Source organism: Nicotiana tabacum, chromosome 6 (assembly GCF_000715075.1).
Source record: "Nicotiana tabacum cultivar K326 chromosome 6, ASM71507v2, whole genome shotgun sequence".
NCBI classification, from domain to species: domain Eukaryota; kingdom Viridiplantae; phylum Streptophyta; class Magnoliopsida; order Solanales; family Solanaceae; genus Nicotiana; species Nicotiana tabacum.
In genome coordinates this window covers 25,832,283-25,850,024 of record NC_134085.1, presented here as the reverse complement: position 1 = coordinate 25,850,024, position 17,742 = coordinate 25,832,283, and the positions used below count along the sequence as shown (strand labels likewise).

The 17,742-nt window shown below is 36.4% G+C and overlaps 2 protein-coding genes across 2 annotated transcripts; both read right to left on the bottom strand.

Annotated features, from left to right (window-relative positions):
* Positions 1–7,125: 7,125 nt before the first annotated feature.
* On the bottom strand, positions 7,126–8,010 carry LOC142181742 (uncharacterized). The gene has a single exon (XM_075255232.1). It carries the CDS (start codon positions 8,008–8,010, stop codon positions 7,126–7,128), a length of 885 nt encoding a protein of 294 aa, XP_075111333.1.
* A 1,401-nt stretch (positions 8,011–9,411) lies between these two features.
* Positions 9,412–12,557, bottom strand: LOC142181741 (uncharacterized). The gene is made up of 2 exons (XM_075255231.1): positions 12,469–12,557; positions 9,412–9,736 (listed from the first exon to the last, which is right to left on the bottom strand). The coding sequence occupies exons 1-2, from the start codon at positions 12,555–12,557 to the stop codon at positions 9,412–9,414; spliced, it is 414 nt and encodes a 137-aa protein (XP_075111332.1).
* Between the last annotated feature and the right edge of the window lie 5,185 nt (positions 12,558–17,742).

Sequence of the window (17,742 nt, the reverse complement as noted above, 5' to 3'; positions counted from 1 at the left end):
TTGCTTGGAAGGTTAAATTACATCAGTAGGTTCATTGCTCAGTTCACGACAACCTATGAGCCCATCTTTAAGCTGCTGAAGAAGAATGTTGCGGTCAAGTGGACTGACGAATGTCAAGAAGCATTTGATAATATTAAGAGGTACCTGTCGAATCCACCTGTGCTAGTCCCACCAGAGCCTGGAAGACCTTTAATTATCTATTTGATAGTCTTGGATAATTCTTTTGGCTGTGTATTGGGTCAACATGACATCATGGGAAAGAAGGAGCAAGCAATCTATTATCTCAGTAAGAAGTTCACTCCCTATGAGGTTAAGTACACTCTGCTTGAGAGGACATGTTGCGCCCTGACTTGGGTTGCACAAAAGTTGAAGCATTATCTGGCGTCCTACACTAATTACCTCATTTCCCGCATGGATCCTCTAAAGTATATCTTTCAGAAGCCTATGCCCACAGGAAGACTAGAGAAGTGGCAAATTTTACTTACTGAGTTTGACATCATCTATGTGACTTGGACCATGATGAAGGCCCAAGCCTTGGCCGACCACTTGGCCGAGAATCCGGTGGATGATGAATATGAGCCACCGAAGACTTATTTTCCTGATGAAGAGGTCATGTGTGTTGACGAGGTTGACCGAGATGAAAAGCCAGGTTGGAAACTCTTCTTTGATGGAGTTGCTAACATGAAGGGTGTCGGAGTAGGGGCTGTACTTATATCTGAAACAGGGCAACACTACCCTGTAACAACCCAACTTCGATTTCATTGCACCAACAATATGGCCAAGTACGAAGCATGCAGTCTAGGTTTGAGGTTAGCTGTAGACATGGGAGTCCAGGAAATACTGGTTTTGGGAGATTCAGATTTGTTGGTTCATCAAATTCAAGAAGAATGGGAGACTTGAGATTTGAAGCTCATACCATACCGACAGTGTCTGCATGATCTTTGTCAATGGTTCAGGTTGGTTGAATTTATACATATTCCCAGGATTCATAATGAGATTGCTGATGCCTTGGCCACTCTGGCGTCAATGTTACATCATCCAGACAAGGCTTATGTTGACCCCGTGCACATCCAAGTTCATGATCAATATGCTTATTGTAATGTGGTGGAAGAGGAAATCGATGGCGAACCTTGGTTCCACGATGTCAAAGAATACATCAGGTCGGGGGTATATCCAGTACATGCTACAGGTGACCAAAAGAGAACCATTCGACGTCTGGCTAGTGGATTTTTCTTGATTGGAGGAATCTTGTACAAATGGACTCCGGATTTAGGACTACTGAGGTGCATAGATGCTAAAGAAGCTTCAACTATCATGGCCGAAGTGCATTCTGGAGTTTGCGGGCCGCATACGAACGAGTATGTCTTGGCAAAGAAGATACTTCAAGCAGGTTATTATTGGCTCACCATGGAACGTGACTGTATCAGTTTTGTTCGCAAGTGTCATCAATGCCAGATACATGGTGATTAAATTCATTCTCCCCCATCTGAGTTACACACAATGTCTGCACCTTGGCCTTTTGTTGCTTGGGGCATGGATGTCATTGGACCAATTGAGCCGGCAACGTCAAACGGGCATAGGTTTATTTTGGTGGCCATTGATTACTTTACCAAGTGGGTCGAAGCTGTAACTTTCAAGTCCATGACCAAGAAGGCAGTGGTGGATTTTGTTCATTCAAATATCATTTGTCGGTTCAGAATTCTCAAGTGATCATCACAGATAATGCTGCTAATCTCAATAGTCATTTGATGAAAGAGGTATGCCAACAATTCAAGATCATGCATCGGATCTCCACTCCGTATCGCCCCAAGGCAAATGGAGCTGTTGAGGCTGCTAACAAGAACATAAAGAGGATACTTCGTAAGATGGTTCAAGGTTCTAGGCAGTGGCATGAAAGGTTGCCTTTTGCCTTACTGGGTCATCGCACTACTATTCGCACTTCAGTAGGTGCAACTCCTTATCTGCTGGTATATGGAATTGAGGCAGTTATACCTGCAGAAGTTGAGATTCCATCCCTTCGGATCGTTGCAGAAGCTGAAATTGATGATGATGAGTGGGTCAAAACCCGGCTAGAGCAGTTGAGTTTGATTGATGAGAAAAGATTGGCTGCAGTATGTCATGGTCAATTGTATCAGAAGAGAATGGCAAGAGCATACAACAAAAAGGTGCGTCCTCAGAAATTCGAAGTGGGCCAGATGGTATTGAAACACATTCTTCCTCATCAGGTTGAAGCTAAAGGCAAGTTCGCCCCAAACTGGCAGGGGCCATTCATAGTGACAAGAGTGTTGCCCAATGGTGTTTTGTATTTAACAGACATAGAAGGCAAATGTGTAGATATGACTATTAATTCTAATGCAGTTAAGAGGTACTATGTATGATTTCTTTGCTTACCGTCAGTTGTATTTTGTACTTGCCATGTTCAAAGTTGAAATGACGAGGGCATTTTGTTCTGCTAAACGAACACTTTTATCCTTTGTTCTCCCTTTTGAGCCTTATTTATTTTCTTTCATACCCCTCTTTTGGAATCAGTAGTAGAAGTAGAGAATGAAAAAATGATGATGAATGAGTGAAAATAAGGAAAACGAAAAAGAATGGAAAAAAGAAGAAAAAAGAAAAGCAACAAAAACAAACAACTTCCTTTTGAACTACGTTCGACCTGATTCCTTTTAAGGATACGTAGGCAGCCTTATAGTTCGGTCCCATCAAAATAGAAATTAAAATTCCCCAGCCGAAAGAAACTGGGGCAGAAGTTTGAGTTTTGAAAAGATCTGATTCCAAAAGTTGTAATTTTAACCCCTTTTTCATCTTAAATTAGTTTGAGCCTTCATGCCACCCTTTCTTTGTAACCCTGTCTAAAAGCCTACATTACGGTCCAAAGAAAGACCTTCTGATCAATCTTTGAGGATGCCAGGTCAAGCGAGACAGAGGAATGATTTACATCATGGGTAACACTTTGATCATGGGCACAAAGGAAAATTGAATAAATGAGAGAGTCTTATTAGTGAAAACCCTCACGGGCAACATAAGGCGATGGTGAGCTGAGAGAAAATTTAAAATGAGAGAGTCTTATTGGTGAAAACCCTTGCGGGCACCATAAGACAATGGTGAGTTGAGAGATGAACAAATAAGAGAGGCTTGTTGGTGAAAACCCTTTGGGGCACTACAAGTCGAATGAGGCTCATGACTTTACAGAGAATTTGGATCGGTGAAAGCCCGATTTTAAAGTATGAAGACAGGACATGAACTGAAAGTATGATTGGTTGGACGGATTAGGCTGATCAATCCTAAATGCATGTCATGATCATTGAAGCCGGCTGTTTCCCTCAGATAAGTCTTCTTTTCTCATTCTTCTTCATATAGTCATTTGTGCTCAAAATTTTCCTTTGTTCCTTTTGTCAAAAATCATTTTACTTTGCTCTTTGAGTCTATCTTTATGGGTCTCTTTTGAGTTAGCCCTTGTGAAACAAGCAGAAAAGGATTTCAAAGCCTACTACCAGCTTCTAAAATTGCATAAAGCGGAGTTTGGCCAGGCACATCACAATTGACTTGATTTAGAGAAAGCAGTATGGTGATAATTGAGGTTCAAGCAATCAAGTGAATCTCGAATTTTGAGAAGATACAATGATTCAACAACTTTCTAAATAAAAACACAATGCAACAAGTGAGTGCCAGAGATTCAGGTCATGTAGAGGTTTTGTGGTCCAGTTCCAATCAAAATGTCAAACAACTTCTTGCTAGCCCGAAGCAGCTAATCAGAATAAAGCATGGCAGTGGCGGAAGCAAACACTCAGCAAGGAGGCCACAAACTAACCACCACGTTTTCAAACTAACAAGGTTTTATTTGTCTGAAATAGGGGCAAGAAAATTTTTAAATCCACAGGGACCTCCCATGAAAAAGCATGGTTCATGGAGTAAGAAATTATGTTCAGAATCCTCAAAAATGAGAGCATGACTCAGGTAAGTTCATTCTCAGTTCTCAGGACCCTCCTGGATAATGGGATTTAGTTTTAAATTCTCAGGACCCTCCTGGATAATGGGATTTAGTTTTTAAATTTTCAGGACCCTCCTGGATAATGAGATTTAGTTTTAAATTCTCAGGACCCTCCTAGATAATGGGATTTAGTTTTTAAATTTTCAGGACCCTACTGGATAATGGGATTTAGTTTTAAATTCTCAGGACCCTCCTGGATAATGGGATTTAGTTTTTAAATTTTCAGGACCCTCCTGGATAATGAGATTTAATTTTATAGTTTTCAGGACCCTCCTAGATAATGAGATTTAGTTTTTAAATTTTCAGGACCCTCCTGGATAATGGGATTTAGTTTTAAATTCTCAGGATTCTCTTGGATAATGAGATTTAATTTTTAAATTTTCAAGACCCTCCTGGATAATGGGATTTAGTTTTAAGTTTTAGATGAGATTTAATTCAAAGTTTTCAGGGCCCTCCTGGATAATAGGATTTAGCTTTTGAATTCTTAGAGCTCTATAGGTAACATGATCCGATTAACACTCACAAATATGCCCAGATCCCAAACTGGGGCAGAAAAATTTCTTTTATTTAATCTGTTTTGTTGCAATATCAAGCACCCACCTGGATAACGAGGGAACACAATTTTAAGTTTTAGCAATCAGGCGCCCACCTGGATAACGAGGGAGTACAATTCAAGTTGTTGGTAATCAGGCACCCACCTGGATAACGAGGGAATACAGTTTCGAGTTGTTGGTAATCAGGCATCCACCTGGATAACGAGGGAATACAGTTCAAGTTGTTGGTAATCAGACACCCACCTGGATAATGAGGGAATACAATTTAAGTTGTTGGTAATACAATTTAAGTTGTTGGTAATCAATTCACCTGGATAACGAGGGAATACAATTCAAGTTGTTGGTAATCAGGCGCCCGCCTGGAGAACAAGGGAATTCATTCAATTCGCAAATTTAAGAAGCATCAGGAGCCCGCCTGAAGAACATGGTCCACTTTTCAGTCTCATGTTGAAGATCAAATAGAGATTCAAGGAAGATTCAATACAAGAAGTAGATAGGATCTTATATTTTTCTTTCACTTTGCTGTAATTTTTTTTCTTTTATTTTTGATGTAATGGCTGGAACCGCGGACCAGAACCTCGACGGCACTTCACTCGACTCTCCACCTCGGTACTTCATCATCCTTCTCACTTCTAAACTACACGTGGCCTGATTCCTTTATAGCCAAAGATATGTAGGCAGCTCAGATACCAGGGCTCGGTCACAATCTTTTTAGCCATCTTTATTTTCTTTTGAATAAGCGTCGGGTCATAAATCAATTACGTTGCTTATTGTTCTTTGCTTTGGAAACTCTTCGTGTTTACGAGCAAAGAGAGGCAGTTGTAAGCACGTAATTTTTGACCCGCACAAATTTTAATGTTATTTTTAGTATTTTAAAATTTTTAAAATATTTACTTAACTTTATTTTAATATAATTTTAATCTTTTTTTTTACTTTTAGTCCTAAGACATAAAAAAATATAAAATAATTTTATTTATCGTATTTATCGCTTTTTATATTTAGTTTAAGATCAATTAGTATATTTTTATTCATGGTATCTTAATTTTATCCTGACTTTAGCTTATTTTCTTTACTTTTTACTTTATTGTTATAACATTCGAAAATACAAAAAAAAAGTAGTTTCATTTTAAAATTTTATTTATTTACTTAACTAAGTTTAATTAATATTTTGGTAGGATTTTTGAGCTTGTCTTTGTCCAATAAGAAAATTCGTAGGCCCAAAGGTGTGAGTCCATTTCTTTAAACTTAAACCCAATTGTTCTTAGCCCATTCTTCCTAGCCCATTTATGTGCAAGATTTAATCCTAGCCATCTATTTTCTTCTAATCCAATGGCCATCATCCCTGCCCACCTTCATATAAAATACCCAATTATAGAAACCTTAGCCAAGTTTTTCAATTCCTAGTCTTGAAAAAAAGGAACCAGCCGTAAACCTAGACCTTTCCTTTTCACGTCGTCTTCTTCGACCCATCTGCACCTGAACCCTCACGCCTCACCACCTCAAAACTTGCCGGAAAAAGAACCAACGACCACCCCTTTCGAAAACTCCATCGTCCCCGCCTCTCCCGTCGCCTGAGACAGCAGTGAAAGCGCACACACACACAAGAAAAAAAAACGATCAGAAAGAAAACGAAAGACAAAAGCTGAAAACGTCCATTCGAGGTTTCGTTTGAGGTGGGTGGAATCCATCGCCGCCGGCTATCCGAGGTTCTGTTCCAGTTCGAGCCAGTCCTTCGCTTATCAAGGACCTATCCGTTGGATTCGATTTCACGAGATTGTGGTCAAAAAAATTCTTTCCCAGTTTTGTTCCTTTAAAGCTTATGTGTGGTAATATGATTATGTGAATTCTTTGATTTTTGACTATTGAAGAAAACATTTAAACTGATTTTAGTTACGTAGGTTTGAATGGCTGATCTCTTATTTGAGCTAAGAGATGGATATTATTAGTTAGCTAAGCGATTTAATGGGTTGTAGAACGAAAAATTGAACATGGAGAAAAAGTGGACCTTAAACATATTACTACTTTTATTTAATTGCCTTTTAACATCGTTAGTATTATGTTTAGGCCTTCGATACTGGGCAGGCAAGCTTTAGGATATCTGTTAATTTTGAGGCGAAAGGTCGTTCCCTTAGTTAAATTTAACCGGGGAATGCCCCGAAGGATTTGTATATATTTTATTCGGGGTATGCCCCAAAGTACATGTAAATGAAGGCCAGAGATTGAATGACGTGAGGAAGCGTAGAATAGAATTTTAATATTTTCTTTTATTTATTTTTATCTTTTTAGGTGGGGACGACCTCTAGCCTCTTGTGTGTTTATTTTATTTCTGTGTGTTTTACCTCAATTTGAGTGTTTTAAAAATCAATTAGATCAAGTATGCAACCGTACTAGTTACGGGACTTGGGGAGTGCCTAACACCTTCTCCCCGAGTCAAATGAACCCCCTTACTCCTATCTCTAGTGCAGACTTAGTTTTGGAGTCTCAAGTGTTTTGAAAGGAAAAATTTATTTATTTTTAAAAAAACCGGTGACCTGACACACCGAAATCAAATGTCAGGTGGCGACTCTGAGTTATTTCCTTTTAAACACAAAATTCCGTCACTTTCAAAATTGAAAAACCCTTTCGAGTTTTACAAAATCTTTTTATTAATTTAAAAGGTTTTAGTGAGTTTGTTAAAAAAAAGGGTGTGACATTAGGCTCTTCAGGGATTCTATCATAAGATTCTCCCAAGAGCGCAAACCGAAGAGGTATTTTAATAATTCTCCCACTACGACTAGTCACTACAGGTGGAGGCTGATTTTCTTGTTGAATCGCATCATCATTTCCTGGAACTGAAGCCTCAATATTATCCTCCAAACCTTGCGGTGCTGGGATATCATTAACTTCTTCCTGGAGTGCAGGTTGCTTAACAATCTGCGGTTGCTCAACATTACTCCCACTACTTTGGGGTAGTGAGGTTTTAGGCAATTGCTCTTGTGCAATCTGCTGCCTGTTGACATTTCTCCCACTATGATAATGCAGTGGTATGTCAATACTGGCTTCTGGGATACGTTCTAGAGATGGGTGTTTAGTTACTCCATTGTTTAATTCCTGTAAAACTAGTTTACTTCTAGGAATATGGTTCGTTAGATAGTCCTCTTCTAAAAATCTAGCATTTGCCGTAACAATTACCTTCTTTTCTTTAGGACAATAAAACAAACCGCCTTTTGTTCCTTTTGGATATCCAATAAAAATGCATACTTCTGTCCTTGATTCCAATTTATCTGCTTTCCCTTTCAGCACATGTGCTGGACAACCCCAAACCCGAATATGCCGTAAACTTGGCTTGCGCCCAGTCCATAATTCTACTGGAGTTGAAGGTACTGACTTTGAAGGAACCAAATTTAGAATGTAGTTTGTTGTTTCTAAAGCATATCCCCAAAAGGAAGAAGGCAAATCAGAATAACTTAACATTGATTTAACCATTTCCATAAGGGTCCTATTTCTTCTTTCTGCCACACCATTTTGTTGTGGTGTTCTTGGGGCAGATAATTGAGATGTAATTCCATTATCTGATAAGTATTTTATGAATTCCGCAGAAAGGTATTCACCACCACGATCAGATCGCAATGTTTTGATATATTTATCACGTCGTTTCTCCGTTTTCGTCTTAAATTCTTTGAATTTCTCAAAGCATTCAGACTTACGTTGCAACGGATAAATATATCCATATTTTGAGTAATCATCTGTGAAAGTCACAAAATACTCAAAACCACCTCTTGCTTGTATATTCATAGGATCACACAAATCAGAGTGAATTAATTCTAGCTTATCACTGGCCCTATTTCCTTTTGAGGGGAAATGTCTCTTGGTCATTTTGCCTTCTAAACAGGATTCGCATGTTGGTAGTGATTCCACTTTCAATGAACTCAAAGGTCCATCTGAGACCAATCTCGAAATCCTATTTAGATTTATATGGCCTAGACGTAAGTTCCATAAATAAGTTTGACTCAATTCAGAAATACGTTTTCTTTTATGTGGTAGATTAATGTTATTTAGTTCTTTTGGTTGTTGTATCACATGAGGAGATATATCAAGAATAAAAAGGTCATGTACTCTAGCAGCAGTGTAGCTAAAACGTTTATTAAACTTAATCAGCAGAGTTATTAGCAAAATAAACATTATAACTAGCATCCATTATTTTCGAAACCGAAATCAAATTCCTTCTAATAGAAGGTACATAGAGAACATCTTTTAAAACTAATACTCTATCACTACTAAACGAAACTCTAATATTTCCTAAAGCTAAAGCTGGTGCTGGCTTGCCATTGGCTTGAAAAACGCAAACTTCATTCTCACTTAGCCGCCACATTTTCTGAAACCCCTGCAAAGTAGTACAGATATAATTAGTGGCTCCCGAATCTACACACCAAAACATGGTAGAAACAACTGCTAAACAAGTTTCAACGACATTTAAATTTGAATTACCTTGCTTATTCAACTTTGTCAGATAGGCAGGGCATTGCTTCTTGTGATGCCCAGGTTGCTTGCAGTGATAACACTTGCCTTTGGGCTTTTTCCCACCAGTTGCACCACCAAGTGCCAGAACCGTTTGAGCCTTCTTCTTTTTCTTATTGCCTTTTGACTTAGAAACTGAAGCTTTCTCAACATTGAGTGCCACAACTGGAGCTTGTTGTTTGATAATTGATTCTGCCGCTTGCAGCTCATTCAACAATTTCGCTAGTGACAGATCCAGTTTGTTCATATAATAGTTCAAGTGAAACTGTTGAAAACTGTTAGGCAGAGTCTGGAGGACCATCTAAACTTGAGACTCATTATCAATCACAGCTCCAAGGACCTCCAGTTCATTCAGAAGACTCATCATCTTCAGAAATGGTCTCTAACCGATGATCCTTCAGCCATCTTGGTGTTCAAAAGGGCTTTCATGGCTGTCTGCTTAGCTGCACGATTTTGTTCACCGAACATTTCTTTGAGACTTTCGAGCATATCATAAGCAGACCCCATAGACTGATGCTGATGTTGCAAAACATTCGCCATAGAGGCAAGAATGTAACATCGCGCCATCTCATCAGTCTTAACCCATTTGTCATAGGCTTTAACCTGATCATCAATAGCATTTTCAGGTTTTTCTAGGCACTCCTCAGTGATTACAAATTTGTAACCTTCAGCAGTTAGGACAATATCAAGGTTCCTTTTCCAGTCAACATAATTCGGTCCTTCTAACTTGTTTTGGTTCAAAATTTAGGTAAGTGGGTTGAATGAAGACATGGTTAATCTGAGAGATATTCAAATTAAATAGATCATTAGATATGTATTTAGAATGATTAAATTCAAAACAACACATTACACATATAACCATGCTCATTTAACAGTTAGATTCGTTAGGGAAACTTAACTATTCATGCAAAATATATGAGTGATGTAAGATATTAACCCCATAAATTTAAACAGGACCAACTCAGATGGAGAGTAAACTGTTAATTTAAGATAGGTAAATATCACTTCAATAAACTCTAGTTTCATTCAATCAACATGTAACTCAGTTGGAGAGTTAATATAAGTAATGAAATAACTAGAGGCAAAACTACAGTAATTATCTATAATGAATTCATCCGATATGGAAGAAGACCTATGTCAACATATAAATTCATTATATTACTGTAAAACATGATTGGAAACAATGAGAATTGAACCCTACCATCACAGATTATTATTAATAATTTTTTTATTAAACAAATTTCCAGAAAATAGAAAAATGCCAAAACTCCATCTAAACGACCCCGAATGCCCAAAAAATGACATACATCATCAGCATAGCTGATGAGTTCTTTAAGTTGGGACGTTTTTGATGAACCTACCAAATTTGAGGTCAATCGGAGTTCGGCAGAATTTTAGAATTCTACGCGTGACTAGAATTCTGTTTTTGGCGTTTTAAGGGTTTTTAATTATTCTGACTTGTTCAAATCAAATAATATACTGATTTTGTTAATACATGATTTTAGAACTCAAAATAATTTTTTTTATTTAATAAAAACTTGTTTAAACAGAATAGTGAAAAACAGTATGTTTTCACTAGTCAAAAATGCCACTGTTCATAATTCTATATATTAATCCAAAATTACAGAACTAATATCATACAAAACAATCAAGTTTTTATTAATATAACACTGTGATTATGGACAGAACACAACTAAAATAGATTAATGGTATTAATTCACTGTTTATGCATATGTATATTAACCCATAATTACAGCATTAATAGCATTCAAAAAACTCAGTCACGTTTTTAATAAAAAATTTCTATTCAGTATAAAAAAACGTAACTTGAACAGATTGTTATTTAAATATAACACCACTGTTTATACATGTGTATATTAATTCATAATTTCAGAATTACAGAATTAAGATACTAATAAATACAATCACGTTTTTAACATAGAATAATCATCTCAAACATGTATCAATAAATAACACGTTTTAATATTACTCTATGCATGCTGTATTACATTATCTAGTTAGATGTAAGACGACGTCTGATACCAATTGTTAGAACATGCGTAGCGGAAGCAAGCATACAATCCAGGCATCAAATACATGTAAACTAGATAACATAATAATAACGAGATTAGAAGCACTGACCTCTTGAAGTAGTTGCACAAACCTTTCAAACAGCAAGAATCCAGGGCTGCAGTCTTCTGCTATTTGCCTAGTAAAACCTTAGACGATTTTGCTATTGGGTGGGCAAGAACAATACAACTAAAAAGGTAAGTAATTAGGTGAAACTAGTCTTCCTTTAATAGACCCGAAATTAAGCCACAATAGGGCTCAAAAACGTATAGGATTCTACAAGTAGAATCCTACTCTCTCAAAAGGATAACTTTTCTCCCAAGCTACTTTTTACCCAAGTCTGTCCAGGTTTTTACTAGGTATAGCAGGGACCACAGAAATAATAAGAGGCTACTAATTATAGTATTAATTCGAAATTAGCATGAATTAATTCTTACTATAATTAATTGCAATTTATTCCACTAAAAAACTGCAATTGAACTCCTCAATATGAATTTCGAAAATTCATTAACACTTATTTTAACTCCCCATGTTAAGATTTCAAATACCAGTTAATTAAATTAAATCACTGAAAATTTAATTCAATTAACTAATTAAATCCTTTATAATTTCGCTTAAACTATTGCATGTGACAGATACAAAATTCACTGGCCGGGTTTTCACATGAAAACTTATAAGCTTACATAAAGGGGTATCATCAAACCTAAAACCGAGTCATGGATTCTATCAACTAATTATTATTCACAAATGTTATTCGTTATTGTCCAATCTATTAGGCATATACTAACTCTAAATAGAGTCGTACCTTTTGATAAATCAAAACAATAAACAAATTACATTGATCATAATAATTATATCAAGATTAGGAGTATAAGCTCATTTAATGAATTAGAGAAAATATTTTATATATTCAGTACAAAAACATCTTTTCTCTACTTGGTCCGTTCAATATACACTGAGTATACTAGCACAAGAAGTTGGAGTAAAATTACTCCCATAATCAAGACAAATTATACAACAATCTTGTGCTACAATCATCAAGATATTTTGTCCAACAATATCTTTGATTGTGAACATAGTTTATTAATTATGAGAACCAACAATTTAATCTTCTGTGCATGAGCTAAGACTCCATATACTAAATTGTCTACTACATAACTAAAAGGACACACATGTAACAAATGATCTATTTAAAATAGTACTTTATTGAATTGAATAAATTAAATAAACAATTGTTCCATAAAGAATAAAATATAATACTATGTCTAAACCGCATGGTTAATAGTATATCCCAATAAGAACCCCATACACTTGATGTGATGAGACTAACGACGTGTATTCAGGATCTAAGCTTACTTGCTCCTTTCTCCTTTATGGAGAGAGAGATGAAGATCCCTCCTCTTCTCAGAGAACATGTCTCTCTTTGGATTTGTTTCAGCCCCCATTTTCTTCTTCTTCTCACTTAGTTTATATACTAGGTCTTCTCTTTTACCCAACGGTCCTTAACCATAGTACTTAAGTCATTTGACTATATTACATAATGACCACTTAAAATACCGTAACACCCACTTCGCCTCTTAGGCATTCTAAATACATAGCTTCGGTCGTGGCCGAGGTGCGTGTTGTTACAACATGGTGTGGATACGACAATCCCATATAACTTTTCACTGCCTCTCCCCACGCCGATTCTTATCTGGTCATTTTTTACCCATACACTCTGATGTTTGATTAATTACTAAAGTAATTGACTAGCCATTAACACTAGCATGCATTCCGGTCAAAGTCAAAGGGTAGAAATCCTTTTGCCAGCACTAGCGGAGCTAAAGTGGCAGAAGGGATTCATCTGAACCCCCTTCATTGCATATGTTGAAGAGACAATTAAATAAATAAAAAGTGTAAATATTCACTTGTCTTTACAATAATATTACAATCGATATAAATAATATAGTGAAGCTAATAAAACTAGGAAATAAAATATATTACAATTGCACAATCTCTTAACTAAGTAAAAAAATCAAATAATATAAAAGATATCTATAGACATATAGGAAAAGAAGATCTCGAAAAACAGAGACGGATCTAGAATTTCTAGTACATGGGTGCACTATTAAAAAAAGGAGGAAAAAATATATTAAGTGGGAATTGATCCCTATTCCTCTTGTTAATTAAGACAACCTTCAACCAAGTGCACCATTCAACCTTCTTAGAGGATGGGTTCCAATAGTTAATATTATACCAATCTTAGAAAATATGTACATAAAATATCTAATTTTGCAGAAAGACCATGAGTTCACGTGTCCCATATTTTAGCCTATAAATCCGCCCATGTCGAAAAATGTCTTAGAAAATCTCAATAGTATATACAAGGTTAAACTAATTTTTAAGTATATATAATAGATGTTAAATCTTTTTGGGTTATTTATGTATTTACTTCTTTATATTTTGAATTTCCTAATGAAAATATTGGCTCTGTCATTGTCTATTAGTCGCAAATCCATTGTCTAATTATAAATCAAATAATTATATCTCAATTTTAAATTACTTTAAATCAATTATTTAAACACTGTGTATCTATTCAGCTTCATTTTTCTTTTAAATTATTTTTTTTCAAATACATTTAATTATATAGTGCAATGTTGTGTTAGATGAAATTTATGAAATATGTTTTAAATGAGAAAGCAATAGGTGACTAATTCGTTTACGGTTTAAAACCATCACGCCCTGAACCTGCGCCTGGATGTAACATGGCACTCGGTGCCTGACTACATGTGACCGAACGAACCAACTGGCTGGCTGAATCAACATGTGATATCATAATATACTGAATGCGGAATATAAACTAACACATGCTGATATACTGAAAGTCTGAATGATATAAATCAAAGTGCGAAAATACTAATACATTTCTGAAACATATTCGTAGCCAACATAGCTTAATGTGAAAAGCCTGCGACTCTGTCTAACTATTACTCTAGTCTATGAAGACTCTAAGGAAGTACTGAAAACACTGACTGTTTGTAAATACTGAAAGACTGTAAAGTAATGATAATGTCCTGAAAGAACTGGGGATCACCAAATAGCTGGTACGAGAATCCTAGTACTCTGAATCATCAGCCTGTAAATCATTACCTGCATCGTGAGATGCAAGCCCCGGGCAAAAGGGACGTCAATACATTTGAATTGCACTAGTGTGTGTAGCAACTGAAAGAAAGAATTATAAATGCTGAAACTGAAACTAAGCTAATAACTGAGAATTGATAATTGATAACTAAAATGACAACTATTGAAACTGAAACTGAAATGATAACTGATAACTGATAACTGAAATGATAACTGATAACTAAAATGATAACTAATAATTGAATTGAACAAAGGAAGTAAGGATATGAATACTCCCTCTTCTGAATGATGAATCATACTGAAATACATGATGCTGAAATACTGAACCATACTGAGTTACATGATACTTGAATGCTGAATAGAGCTAGACTGAGACATGTATTCATGAACTGATTATGAAAACTTATGCTTCAACTATTTATGACATGCTGGTAATCTATATTGAGACTCATGGGAATTAAACACAAGTCTATATTGATTACGCACTGAGCTCACAATGTTCGGAATGAAAGTCATGAACAAATTATGAAGCTAGAGAATAGAAGTTCTGCAACTATTCAAGGAACTAGGCTAAACTATATTTCTGAGGCAATTAGTAACACCATAAAAGAAATGTAGTGTAGGGAGAATCATTAACGTTCCCAAACATAGAGAGTGTCACGACCCAAACCGATGGGCCACGACAGGTGCCTGAGTCCTACCAATCAAACATTCTTAAGCATGTGTCTAGGATATGAACCTGTATAACATCTGTTGAATTAAGAAGGTAACATACATGAAGAAAACCTGCCAACAAGGCATATGTACATATACATACAGAATACAGTGGGCGAGCCGGAAAGGCTGCTATAGACAACTATACATCCAATAACTAAAAGCCAACAAGGCCACATACAACCCAACTAGACATACTATCTATAGACCTCAAATGGAAATAGAACTGTACAAAGACAGGACTGAGCCACATCATACCCATATATATATATATATATATATATATATATATATATATATATATATATATATATATATATATATATATATATATATATATATATATATACATGAACGTATCGTACCAAAATCAAAAGCAGCTCCAGATCAAGTGGAGCACGCCAATTCTCGCTGATCAGGGATCCTAAGAAGGGGGCCGTCAGCTTGCCTACCTGCACCTGCGGGCATGAAACACAGGCCCCGTAAAATAGGTCATCTGTACGAAAAATATATTGAGTATGTAAGGAATGAAAATTAGTACGTAAAGACATGGGTCAATGCACATGTATAAATAAGTGAAATGCATGAAAAATACGCAATAATCTCAATATTCCTTCAGGATAAACTTTTCCAACTATGTATTATTCTGAGACCCATGAACAAAAGATAATAATAATTCTCATGGGAAATCAAGAATATATACACCCCTACTATTTCTATGAAAAGAGTAATTTATGGAAACTGTGTATTTTCTCGTTTCTTTAATATAATTTAGACCATGCAAAAAGAAATAAGGGATGACCTAAACATACCTGAAGTAGGAAATATTCCATATAATATTCCGTTGGAAACCTTCGTGGATTGAACTTAGAACCCAAAAATCGGATTAAGCTTCTGCGCAATTTGTTCCTGCGTCTTTAAAGCTTATGAACGAATTATTTTTGCCTAGGATTCGTTGAAAGTTGGAACGAAATCATTTCTGAATGAAGATTGTTTGAAATGAAATTTGCTTCTGCTTCAACACTTTTTTTGTGCTAAGGTTAGTACATTATTCAAGATCCATGTTCTGATCCTAAATGAAATAAGATTCCTTCTAAAGTTACATTTTACCTTATGTGGCCACATGGATTTAATGACTTATGAGTCATGTTTAGCCATTGTGGCTTTATGCCACGTGGGAGTGTGGGTGAAGATTATTAATCTTTACCCACTTATTAGTTAACTGGGTAATGTCCCGTTACCCGGTAATTAACCAATTACTCGCATAATTTAAAAATTATCTCAAATTACTTAAAATTCTACTTATTTTTAATATACTTTATACATATATATCATATTATCATGGCCATATGGTACCTTGTATGGTACTAGTCCATAATTATCGGGTAGTATCGTTCGACCCGCACTTTATCCCAAATTGGTCATTTTCAACGTAACTCATTTTCTTTAATTCGTGTACCCTTTATCCTTCATGACACTTATTTATTGCTTGTTATAAATAACATAAATGCGTTAGCGCCAAGATGATCTCATCCCTGAGTCTACGTCAATTAACCGAAGACAAAACTTTTAACGTACGAAAACGCGAGATGTAACATCCTTCCCCCCTTAGAAACATTCATCCTCGAATGTTCAACTCCCCGAGACCTATATACCTTTTGCAGGGTCGCCTTTGTAACAACGCTACTACCAATTCTCACCGTAGAAGCTTAATAACCTAACGCCACACAAGACTATAATTATGATTAACGACAATGGCCTCACACGACCAATGACAATAACTAACATAAGAATCCGTATACGTACCTTGAGGTTATGACATCTCAGTCGGACCCTTCTCTGGAGGAGGAAATAAGTAGGGATATCTAGACTTCATGTCTTCCTCGGCCTCCGAAGTCATTTCTTTCACATTGTTGTTCCTCCAAAGTACTTTCACGGAGGCTACCTCCTTATTCCGTAGCTTGCAAATTTGTCGGTCTAGAATGGTAACTGGAATTTCCTCGTATGACAAGTAGTCTGTAATCTATACATCATTCATGGGCACTACTCGAGTAGGATTGCTAACGCACTTCCGTAACATAGATAAGTGAAAAATCGGATAGACAGACTCTAATTCTGAGGGAAATTCTAACTCATAAGCTACTTGGTCCACTCTCTGAATGATCCTATAAGGCCCAATATACCGTGGGCTAAGTTTGCCTTTCTTGCCAAATACCATCACACCCTTCATAGGTGACACCTTTAAGAATACCCAGTCATCAACCCCGAACTCTATATCTCATCAACACACGTCAGAATACTACTTCTGACGACTCTGGGTTGTCAATAATCGATCCCGGATAAGCTTTACTTTTTCTATGGATTACTGAACCAGGTCTGACCCAAGTAATTTAGATTCTCCAACATCGAACCAACATATAGGAGACCTACACTTCCGTTTGTAAAGAGCTTCGTATGGAGCCATCTGAATGCTGGAATGGTAGCTATTATTATACGCGAACTCAATAAGCGGCAGATGATCATCGCAGCTACCTTTGAAGTCTATTACACAAGCTCGTAACATATCCTCCAGTGTTTGAATAGTACGATCAGCTTGTCCGTCTGTCTAGTGATGAAATGTTGTACTATGACTTACTTGAGTCCCCAATCCTTTTTGGAAGGACTTCCAGAAGTTAGCTGTAAATTGAGCTCCTCTATCCGAGATAATAGATACAGGGATACCATGCAGTTGTACTATCTCCTTGATATAAAGCCTCGCATAATCCTTTGAGGAATATGTAGTTCTAACGGGCAGAA

Excerpts from the sequence above, each read along its gene's own strand:
- LOC142181742 (XM_075255232.1), bottom strand. The coding sequence starts at position 8,010 with ATGGTTAAATCAATGTTAAGTTATTCTGATTTGCCTTCTTCCTTTTGG.
- LOC142181741 (XM_075255231.1), bottom strand. The coding sequence starts at position 12,557 with ATGGGGGCTGAAACAAATCCAAAGAGAGACATGTTCTCTGAGAAGAGG. Across the intron at positions 9,737-12,468 it reads CATAAAGGAGAAAGGAGCAA|GAACCTTGATATTGTCCTAA; the intron begins GTAAGCTTAGAT and ends TGACTGGAAAAG.